The 11,281-nt window shown below is 46.2% G+C and overlaps 1 protein-coding gene across 1 annotated transcript in view; it reads left to right on the top strand.

Moving 5' to 3' along the window:
* The window catches only part of LOC134448043 (multiple epidermal growth factor-like domains protein 11), a 190,133-nt gene that overhangs the window by 177,164 nt on the left and 1,688 nt on the right, over positions 1-11,281 (top strand). The window contains exons 21-22 of the mRNA XM_063197802.1: positions 4,704-4,763; positions 9,863-10,078. Of these exons, the coding sequence (XP_063053872.1) occupies positions 4,704-4,763; positions 9,863-10,078 (276 nt within the window). The remainder of the gene's footprint in view (positions 1-4,703; positions 4,764-9,862; positions 10,079-11,281) is intronic.

Below are 11,281 nucleotides of genomic sequence, written 5' to 3'. Positions count from 1 at the left end.
GCAACACTTCACCTCCCGAGTCTCCAGCTCTTCATTATGGCAGACTCATGGGGCCGGGTGGAAGAAAGCAGCCAGGACATGCCATGCCCTGAGGGGGGAGATGCAGAGCATGTAATGGTGTTTTGGGGTTTTGCTGGGAGTTACAGAGAGTTGTGCTGAGATGGAGAACTTGGCGCTGGGGGGGGGGACAGGAGTGGGGGTGCTTTTCTTATGTAATCGAGGTCACTGTATCTACTGATACATCCAGTTCTTCCCATCTCCTCTAAAGGGCCGTACACACACGTCGCTGCTAGTTACTCGCTCAGCGAATGAAGTCAATACAATATCAATGTGTTTCAGCAATACTAGCAGGCGAGTAGGCGAGTACTGCACAAGCGATGTGATGTGGGCGGATGAAAATATTTTATCTTCGAGCGAGGCGAGTAAGCGAGTAACCAATTGGAATGCTGAGTTCGGTACTTTTCGCCTGTTCATTGGCAGTTAAAGCCGCGGGAACTTTCAGCGAACGTTCCATGAAAGAGTGGCGAGTAGGCGATCAAGCGAAAAGCTAGCTTTGTGTGTGTAAGCCGCTAAAGGCCAGATACACACAAGAGCGTGGCGTGGCGGCAGCGAGAAGACAGCCAAGTATTGGGGGGGTGTGTTCCACGCAGCCTTTCACACCGACATCGTCGGCGTGCACGGCCAGTCCTGTTCAAAATCCCCCCCACAGCCAATGCTAGTTTGCTACCTCGCCATTAATTTCAACAGGACACCGCCGGCCAATGCCGTCCAAATTCCGCTCAAGTTCTATTTTCCAAATGCAGCACGGCTCCCGCTCCACTACCGCCCGACTTTCGCCGTGTTGGTGTGGAGGGACAGATCTGTTTCCATGTATTTTCGCCACCGCCGGCAAAAATCGCTTCCGTCCCGCCCCACTTCCCTGCTCTGGTCTGAAATAGGACTATGAAGTGCCTTACTTACAGCCTGTGAGTTGAGGAACCCTGAATACTGCTGGGGCCCATTAACAATGGTGGCCAAACATTCACACAGGGCCAAAGAATGAATATTAAGACAGCACCAAACACTGATTATTACTATCACTTTTTGTTTGGAGCGAACTACATGTTTCGACAAGAGCTTCCTCAGATTCAGTCTGTAGCCATTGACACAAGGCCTTTTAAGGACAGAATTAATATTAATGATGGGATTCATTTTGAGAGCAAGCAGGCCCCTTGTGTGGACAGCGTGTTAAGGATTGCTGACTAGCAAGACATGTTGGCCTTATAAGATTGCCCTGGGGGACAGCTACATGAATCTGATTTAAAAACACTGAAAGGTTTACGTTCTCTTAAAGGGACACTGTGTGAGATTTTTAGTTGTTTATTTCCAGAAATCATGCTGCCCATTCACTAATGTTGCCTTTTTCATGAATACTTACCACCACCATAAAATTCTAAGTATTGATTATGACTGGAAAAATTGCATTTTTCATATATGAAAAGGGGGATCTTCTCCATGGTCCGCCATTTTGAATTTCCAGAAATAGCCATTTTTAGCTGCAAAGAATGACTTACTTGGACCATACTAGAAAATATTAGTTTATTATTTTATAAACTTTCATGTAAAGATCAAATTTGGCAATAGGCAGCCCAGTTTCAATGAGCAGCATAGTTGCAGTACCTTTTTTGACCATTTCCTGCACAGTGTCCCTTTAAAAGTCTGCTAAATTGTCTAGTAGTCGCAAGCTGCCATTCTTCAAAAAGTACTGTGGTAGTAACGTTTTTTTCAGTGACTACAGTGAAATAAGGGGCTACAAGATCAGAGCCAGTAATGTTTACATTACCAAGCCTTGTTGACATTCTATGACATTAACTTATCATTTCCCTCTTGCTGCTACTGTATGTGCGTTGGCTGCCGTCTTAGATTCCGGTTAATAGATTAGTAGTACAGAGGGCTGTTTATCTCTCTATGCAAATGAAAGGGGTTATATTGGCTCTTATCAAACACCCGGGGAACCTGGCCAGGGCCGCTGACAACTTTAGCTGGGCCCAGGACAAATTTATCGGAAAGGCCCCCCACCCAATATATGCTATATAATAAGGACCCAATTCTGGGCCCCCTTTGTCCCAGGGCCCGGGACAACTGTCCCCTTTGTCCTCCTCTGTCGACTTGCCTGAAACTGTCCAAGGCAAAAAAACCTTCTTTGTTCCAGCGTCATGGAAACACCAAACAGAGGGAGAGTAAGCACAGTGTAAATCTGCGATAATCGGAGCGCCATCACATTACTACGGCAACATGTCCCTCAGCAACACACGAAGGGAGGTTGTGTGTGTGTGTGTGTGTGTGTGTGTGTGTGTGTGTGTGTGTGTGTGTGTGTGTGTGTGTGTGTGTGTGTGTGTGTGTGTGTGTGTGTGTGTGTGTGTGTGTGTGTGTGTGTGTGTGTGTGTGTGTGTGTGTGTGTGTGTGTTTGGTTGCATGCTTTATATGTGTGTGCTTTATATGTGTGTGTGGGAAGGATGCTGGAGGATTCTGGGGGGAGGGATGGTTAGTTGGCGTGGGGGGGTGGGTAGTTGGCGTAGTGGGGTGGGGAGGTGGTGTGGGGCAAATGAATTCAGATTACCTCTAGGCCTTATCACTCCGCTGGAATTTCAGCCCAGTGTGCTACCGCCGTTGTTGAAGACTTTTTGACTTCACGTCAGTGTGAAGGCTTTGAAGTATGTCAGTGTTTGTTTTTCTGTGTTTGTGTGTGTGTGTGTGTGTGTGAGAGAGAGAGAGAGTGCGTGTGTGTGTCTGTGTCTGTGTCTGTTTCTGTGTGTACGTGTGCGTGTGGGGGTGCGGGTGTGTGTGTGTGTGTGTGTGTGTGTGTGTGTGAGAGAGAGTGTGTGTGTGTGTGCGTGTACGTGTGCGTGTGCGTGTGTGTGTGTGTGTGTGTGTTAATCGGACTGGGGAGGTCAGCGTAACCATGCTTCAGTATCTCTCCAATCCCAGAGTTGTTCAGGCACGGCACGGCACGGCAGACAAGAGTGTGCTGAAACATGCGCCATCTGTTGTGTTGTGCTGTGTTGTGACTCGCATCACATCGCATGGGTCGCATCCCACGCAGGGGCGGAGCTATAGGGGAGGCACGTGGGGCATTTGCCCCTGGGCCAAGGGCCCTTCTATATTGGTGTTGGGGGCTCTATTGTGACCATGGCCATATGGGGGGCCCTGTCAGTGTTTTGCCCTGGGGCCCTGTGTGCAATTGTTCCGCCACTGATTCTACGCTTCCTCACTGTTACTGTATTGCGCCATTGCACTGGCTGGCACCGCCTGTGATTGGCTGCCTGCGGGCCACTACGAGAAGTGATCCGGAAGCTTCTTGGAAAGTGGAAACTGTTGAATCCCGTTCTCCCCTCTAGTTGCCCTGTAGATGTTGTCTTCTGTTGTGTGTGTGTGTGTGTGTGTGTGTGTGTGTGTGTGTGTGTGTGTGTGTGTGTGTGTGTGTGTGTGTGTGTGTGTGTGTGTGTGTGTGTGTGTGTGTGTGTGTGTGAGTGAGTGAGTGAGTGAGTGAGTGAGTGAGTGAGTGAGTGAGTGAGTGAGTGAGTGAGTGAGTGAGTGAGTGAGTGAGTGAGTGAGTGAGTGAGTGAGTGAGTGAGTGTGTGTGTGTGTGTGTGTGTGTGTGTGTGTGTGTGTGTGTGTGTGTGTGTGTGTGTTTGTCTGTGTCTGTGATGTTTTTGGGTTGGTGAGGTCATATAATCTTGGTAATCAGAGCAGAGAGAGAGAGAAAGGTTGCCCTGGAGGTGATGATGAAAACCTCCACAAGTTGTGGAATATTTATTCAATGATGAACAGATTACAGATAATGCAATAACTTCACAATGATGTCAAGTTCGGTTTTCATTATGAAAAGTTGAATATTTTCACAAAAAATGACAACAGCAGCCATATTTTCACTAATTGTAACAGCAGCATGTCAGTGAAGAGTCTCACTCAGCTACCTCAAGGTCATGGGCTACAAGAACACATCCAATTGCTTACAACTTTATTCCACTGAATTTACAAAAGCACTTTACAATTCATTACCACTACCATTCACTCGCTCAAAGTTTTGTACAGCACAATTCATGAACATTTATGAATACATTTATTTGATAACAGATAACACTCAAGGCAACATCAGCCCAGCAAACAAAAGAGGGGCCCTTCAATTGCTGACCAACTCTATTATCATCTCCTCAGTGTGTCCCTCACTGGCTGTTGGTGACGTTGGTTATTGTTACTTTTATTGGATTAAACTCACAATTCTTGATACAGTGTAGCAAAGATTGTAACACAATGTGCTTTCTCTGTACTGTGCATATGTTACGTATGTACTAGGACATTAAATGAATGCTTGTTGTAACATTTACATTCCGTGTAGAGATCACCGTAAATTGAAGTGTATTGAATGAATGAATGAATGAATGAATGAATGAATGAATTAATTAATTAATTAATGATTTATTTCTCTTCACACCGTAATTTGTTCAAATAATGACGTCAGATGGATCTCCAGTGATTCGCTGTTATGCTTACACATTGTTCTTTGTCTTTATTGTGCTACGTATTGTTCATGGCACGGCATGAACTGCCTTTGTGTAAGAAATCCGCTATACCAATAAACCTCCTTTCCTATAGGATGGCGAATTTACATTCAACCTTGAATCCTCCTTCCTCCTGTTCTTCTTCTTCCTCTTCCTCTCCAGGTGTACAGAGAGGTGACACCATGACATTGAGGGACAACAAAGCCAACCGGATAACGAAAGGTAATTTTCTCCGCAGCATCAGACGCGCCGCCCAAGACCTTCATGCACTGTGTAGATGTCTTTCATTCTCTCATCTCTCTCCTCTTTCATTCTCTCATCTCTCTCCTCGTCGGACTTTGTTGCAGTTTTTCCAATAAGAGGCTTGACCTTGTTTATATCACCCTCTGCTCTCTCTGCCTTTATTTATCCCATCTAGTATATCTCTTTTTTATCTCTTTCACTCTCTCTCTCGTTCCATTCATCCTCTCTTGTTCACATTTTTCTCTCTGTCTCATCCGTCTCTCTCTCTCTCCCCACATTCTCCATCTCTCTCTCTCTCTGGATCTCTCCCCACTTTATCGCTCTCTCTCTCTCCCCACTTTATCTTTCTCTCTCTCTCTCTCTCTCTCTCTCTCTCTCACTCCGCACGTGTGTTCTCTCCCTCTCTCCATGTCTCCATGCTGTATCTCTCTTCATTATTCTTCCCCTCATTCTTTCATTTTTTTTTCTTCTTCCACTAAGCCTGTCCTGCTGTACGCTCTGAGGCCATAACTAAACAGTGGGACTTGACTGAACCTCTGGGCGTGTGTGTGTGTGTGTGTGTGTGTGTGTGTGCGTGTGTGGGCGTGTGTGTGTGTATGCGTGTGTGTGCGCGTGCGCGTGCGTTTGCGTGTGTGTGTATGCATGCGTGAGTGCGTGCGTGCGCGCACGCGAAAGAGAGATAGAGAGAGGTCTCTCATGTGCGTGCGTGTGTGTGTTCACCTCACTGGCTGTGTGGTTGGGTGTCTATGTGTGAATACGTGTGTGTGTGTGTGTGTGTGTGTGTGTGTGTGTGTGTGTGCGTGTGTGTGTGTGTGCGCGCGTGTGTGCGCGCGTGTGTGCGTGCGTGCATGTCAGTGTATCTGTGTTCATTGCTGGTGATTTATAGCTGGCCTCCATCATTCTACACAGAGGTCATTACTGTGGACTCAAACCCCCTGTCCGTCCGGCTGGCCACACTACACTACACTGCACTGCACTGCACTATACACTACACTACACTACACCAGCGGAAGCTGCTAGATGCCTTTTGGCACACTAAATTGATCTCCACGCTCCATCCAGGACCCCCGACAGACAAACACAGAGCGCAGCGGAGAAGAGCGGAGTGGAGCGGGCAGTGCTGTCAGTGGGGTAGTCAGCGGTGGCCGGCAGCCACACAGGGTGGGAGACAGGGCTGGACTGGCCATCTGGCATAGCGAGCATTTCCTGGTGTGCCCCGCACCCTTGTGGGGCCCCTATTTTCAGAAATTTAAAAAAATATATATTTTTTAAAATCTGATAATAGGGGCCCACAAGGGTGCGGGGCGGGCCCACCGGTGAATCAGTTCTGCTCCACTAATTATGAGGTGCCCCTTGAAGCCAAAAGTGCCCCGACCCATATTTCTCCCCCAGTCCAGCCCTGGTGGGAGAGAGGGGGAAATGGAAAGAAAATAGACAGAGCGAGGGATGAGGAGAGTAGGAGAAAAAGTGAGAGAGAGAGTAAGAGAGAGATAAAGATATTGAAAGAGAGATAAAGATAGAGACAGAGATTGATGGTGCGTTTATAAGGGAAAAGTTTGATTTAGAGAGCATGTAGTTAGTAAAGGAAGACTGTGGGAGAGACTGAATCGAGAAATAAGAGGAAAATAGAGAAACAGTAGGCCTACATGTAGTTCTTTTGTATGTATGCAATATAGGCATACAGTTAGGGCCATAAATATTTGGACATCTGCACAATTTTCATCTTTTTGGCGCTGTACACCATCTCAATGGATTTGAGATGAAACAAATGAGATGTACATTAACAGCAGACTTTCAGCTTTAATATGAGGGTGTTTGCGTCCAAATCGGATGAACTGTGAGGGAATTATGACATTTTCTATCAGTGCCTCCCAATTTTGAAGGGACCAAAAGTAATTGGACAGTCTTGTATTTATACATCAAACGTTCAATTTTTAATTATTTGGTTGCAAATACTTTCCAGTCAGTTACAGCCTGTAATTTGCAATCCATAGACATCAATAGACATTGGGTTTTATCCCTGGTGATGCTATAGTGAGCTCTCTATTACAACAGTCTTCAGTTCCTGCTTATTCTTAGGGTATTTTCCCTTCAGTTTGGCCTCCAGCAAGTGAAATGCTTGCTCAATGGTACTCAGGTGAGGTGATTGACTGGGCCATTGCATAATATTTCACTTTTTTGGGGTAGAAATGGCTTAGTGGCTTTCCCATGAAGCTTTGGGTCATTGTCCATCTGCACTGTGAAGCATTGTCCAATGAGGTCAGAACCATTAGGTTTAATATGACATGATAATATAGCCTGAAAATCTTCAGAATTCATCCTGTGGCTTTTGTCGGTAGTCATCATCATCAATAAATACAAGGGGAAAATCGTATTGACAGATATGCATGCCCATACCATGACACTGCCACCACCATGATTCACTGATTGGGTGGTATGCTTTGAATCATGAGCAGTTCCTTTCCTTCTCTATACTCTTTTCTTCCCATTACTCTTGTACACGATTATTTTTGTCTCCTCTGTCCAAAGGATGTAGCTCAAGACCTATCATGTCTTTTTTAGACGTTGTTTGGCAAAGCCGAATCTGGTATTGCTATTTTTGATCCAATCAATTATTTACATCTTTTAGTGAACCCTCTGTATTTCCTATGGTGAAGTGTTCCTGAATGTTTTTGATCTTTTTCTTGATTGTTGCCTTGGACGTGTATCCACCGTCCTCTTGGACACTGTTCTACATCTGGCCAACTGCTGGGAGATGGGTTTTTGTTCACCACATACAGAATAATGTCTGTCATTCACAGCATTTGCTTTCCATGTCTGCCAGGGAATTTGGTGTTGCTCTGAAATTTCTTTTTTCCAATATTCTGAACTCTTGAATTGATCACATTCAATGTTTCCCCATCTCTCAAATGGGTTTCTTTTGATTTTTTTCAACCTTATAATGGCTTGCATCACTGATAGTGACAGGTTGACTTAGGATCTCATGGAGATTCCGTAAAAATATATGGAAATGCAAATTAAACACTTTAAATGAACTCTATGACCTTTTGTTGACATCTTGGTGATGGTGTAGTAAGGGAATAACACACATCTGACTGGAGAATAGCTGAGCAGCCTACTGTCCAATTACTTTTGATCCCTTGAAAAGTGGGCACCACACCCAAAAAACGTTGCTATTTCTTTCCTGTTAATGCGATTTGGATTTTAACACCCTCACATTAACGCTAAGAGTCTACAGTTAATGCACATCTTGTTTGTTTTATTTCAGATTCATTGTGGTGGGGTATAGGGTGGAAAAGGATAAGAATTGTGTTGCTGTCCAAATATTTCTGGCCTTAACTGTATGTATGTACTGTATGTATGTATGTATGTATGTATGTATGTATGTATGTATGTATGTATGAATGTCTGCATGTATGTATATGTGTATATATGTATGTAGTATGCACTGTATGTGTGTGTGTGTGTGTAGGTGTGTTTTTGTGTGCGTGTGACAATGGGGTTTGGGGGCGGTCGAGGGGAGTAGATGATTTGGAAATAAATAAAAAGATTGTGTAAGAGCGGCGGAAATCAGAGATGAGAGGAAGAGATGGAGAGAATTGGCCTATAGGAGACGTTTCAGGTGCATTGTGGGACGCGGGGGAGAGCAGCGGGGACTCAGGGTGTTCAGCTGGCAGATAGATGATGTGGAAGACCATATTACATCACTCTTCTCTTGCTCTCTCAGACACACACACAACCACACACACACACACACTCTCCCTCTGTCTCACAGTTTCACTCTCTCTCTCTCTCTCTCTCTCTCTCTCTCTCTCTCTCTCTCTCTCTCTCTCACACACACACACACACACACACATACATACACACACACACACACACACACACACACACACACACACACACACACACACACACACACACACACACACACACACACACACACATGTAGGCACGCATGAACAAACTCACAGATGTACACACACACACACACACACACACACACGCACACACACACACTTTCCTGCCTGCCTGGTCCTCTTTGTGGCCATCAATCCATACCCCATTATAACTCAAACCTCCCAGGCTGCGGGGGATGCAGGGAGCACACTCCTCCTTATCCAAGCCTCATATGTCTGTCCTGTCCTGTCCTGTCCTCTCTCCTCCCCTCTCCTCTCCTGCTCTCCTGCTCTCCTAGCCTCTCCTCCCCTCTCCTCTCCTGCTCTCCTCTCCTCTCCTCTCCTCATCTCTCCTCGCCTCGCCTCGCCTCGCCTCTCCTCGCCTCTCCTCTCCTCTCCCCTCTCATGTCCTCTCCTCTCCTCTCTCCTCTCTCCTCTCCTCTCTCCTCTCCTCTCTCCTCTCCTCTCCTCTCCTCTCCTCTCCTCTCCTCTCCTCTCCTTTCTTCTCTCATTCTCTATCTTCTCCTGTATGGATTATTCTCTGCACAGGCCACCTATTTCACACCAATTGTCAGTTTACATAACACATAACACACCACTGGACTTACTTACATAAAGGGCACCAGCAGCACTGCATTCAGAGGTGCTGAGTGTGTATTTGATGCCATTGAAATGCCACTATGGAGTGTCTTCAAGAAGCTAGTCTATAGACACACTGTGGTAATAGTCATGTAATGATATTTGTACTGGTTTTTGTTGGGCGAATGCTGTTTGTGGTCTTGTTTTCTTTTTCTTCGTAGGTGATTGAATTTGTTATTGGAATTTGGTGTGTGTGTGTGTGTGTGTGTGTGTGTGAGTGAGTGAGTGAGTGAGTGAGTGAGTGAGTGAGTGAGTGAGTGAGTGAGTGAGTGAGTGAGTGAGTGAGTGAGTGAGTGAGTGAGTGAGTGAGTGAGTGCGAGTGCGTTTGTATTTGCATCTGTGTTTGAATACCGGTATGTATGAACTGTATGTATGTACTGAATCACAGTGTCTGTGTGTCTGTGTGTCTGTATGTTTGTGTGTGTGTAACGTGTCTGTGTGTATTTTGTTGTAAAATGTACATGTAATATCTGTGTAGTAATTTGCCCTGCTCGTAATTCCAAAGCCCATCCATGTCTCACTTGTGTGTTGCCCCCTCTGCAGACTACATCAAGCCGCCCACCCTGTGCACCACCAGCTCCTGCTCCATCAGCAGCGAGAACCCGTACGCCACCATCCGCGACCCGCCGGGCCTGGCCTGCAAGCACGCGGAGAGCAGCTATGTGGAGATGAAGTCCCCAGGCCCCCACCAGATCACCTCCTTCTGCTCCCCCGCCGCCACTGCCACCACCACGGCCAGCAGGAACGTATACGACGTCGGTGAGTCAGTCTCTTTTTTAATTTTTTAATTTCTTAATATTTTTGGGGCTTTTTATTGCCTTTATTTGAGTGAAGGTAGTGACAGGAAGTGAGTGGGCAGAGAGAGATGGGGAAGGGTCGGCAAAGGACCCGGGCTGGTAGTCGAACCTGGGTCGGCCGCATAGCAAATGAGTGCCCTACCATTTTCGTCACGGTAGGGCCCGGTTAGTCAGTCTCACTAGCCTGATTATCATCGACTTTCAAATTTCTTTGAGATTTGGTCTGACCAAGAGCATAACAATTAACATTTCCCAAACGGCATGGTTGAGCCACCTCCCTTGGTTTGCTACTGGTTGTTTCATTCCCGACAAAGTGGGAGGAGTTCCAACCTTTTCTGGAGTGCAGAAACGAGATTTGTGTTGCTCATGGCCTGACTAGAGGCAACGCTGAAGGTGATGCGTCACTAGGAGGGCGTGGCCTGGCTACTGTCTCTCAGCCGGGGCCAACGCTTTCAAGAAGGCAAACTTTCAGCATGGCTGTGGACGCATCACAATCAACACTCTGGCACAAGCTCCAGCCATTTCTATTCGGCCTTAAAATAATGTTTTGAAAGTGTCAGTGGTTAATACAGACTGGGCAACTTTTCAAAAGCAGGTCACTTTTGCTTCCTGTTGTGCTGGTAGACAACGAGGGAAACTACTGTCGTTTTGCTTTAACCACCTTTTATGACTGTAGTATGCCAGTGCCACTCTACCCTACTGTGCATTACTTTCTTAGAGCCTAGGGTGCTAGCTGCTGAGAATATGTTACAGTTTTGCATGACATGGAGCGCTTACTGCTCATATTAAGTACATCTGTCTCTCAGGTCCAGGGTCGGATTAACGCACAGGCAGCTAGATATGGCTGCTGCCTAGGGGCCCCCACCTGCCAGCGGGGCCCTGAGTGGCCAAAAGTGAAAAACTTAAGAATTGTGACCAGATGCAATATGGTAAAAATCATCTGACATGTTGTTTATAGTTGGTAGATATGTTATCCTTAATGCCTAGCTCGTAATTGAGCCAATGTCTATGTACATTTGTGGCGAAACCCTTAGCCTAGGGCCCCGGACGATCTTAATCCGGCCCTCCTCAGATCCTCTAGCAATATCCGATAACATGAACGGCATCAGTCATCCCTCTAGCCTGAAGTGCTAACCACTTAAGATGCTCTACATTAGTCTTCCCT

The sequence above is a fragment of the Engraulis encrasicolus genome, chromosome 4 (assembly GCF_034702125.1).
Source record: "Engraulis encrasicolus isolate BLACKSEA-1 chromosome 4, IST_EnEncr_1.0, whole genome shotgun sequence".
NCBI classification, from domain to species: domain Eukaryota; kingdom Metazoa; phylum Chordata; class Actinopteri; order Clupeiformes; family Engraulidae; genus Engraulis; species Engraulis encrasicolus.
Note: the sequence above shows the minus strand (reverse complement) of the source record. Positions and strands in the feature narration are given on the sequence as shown.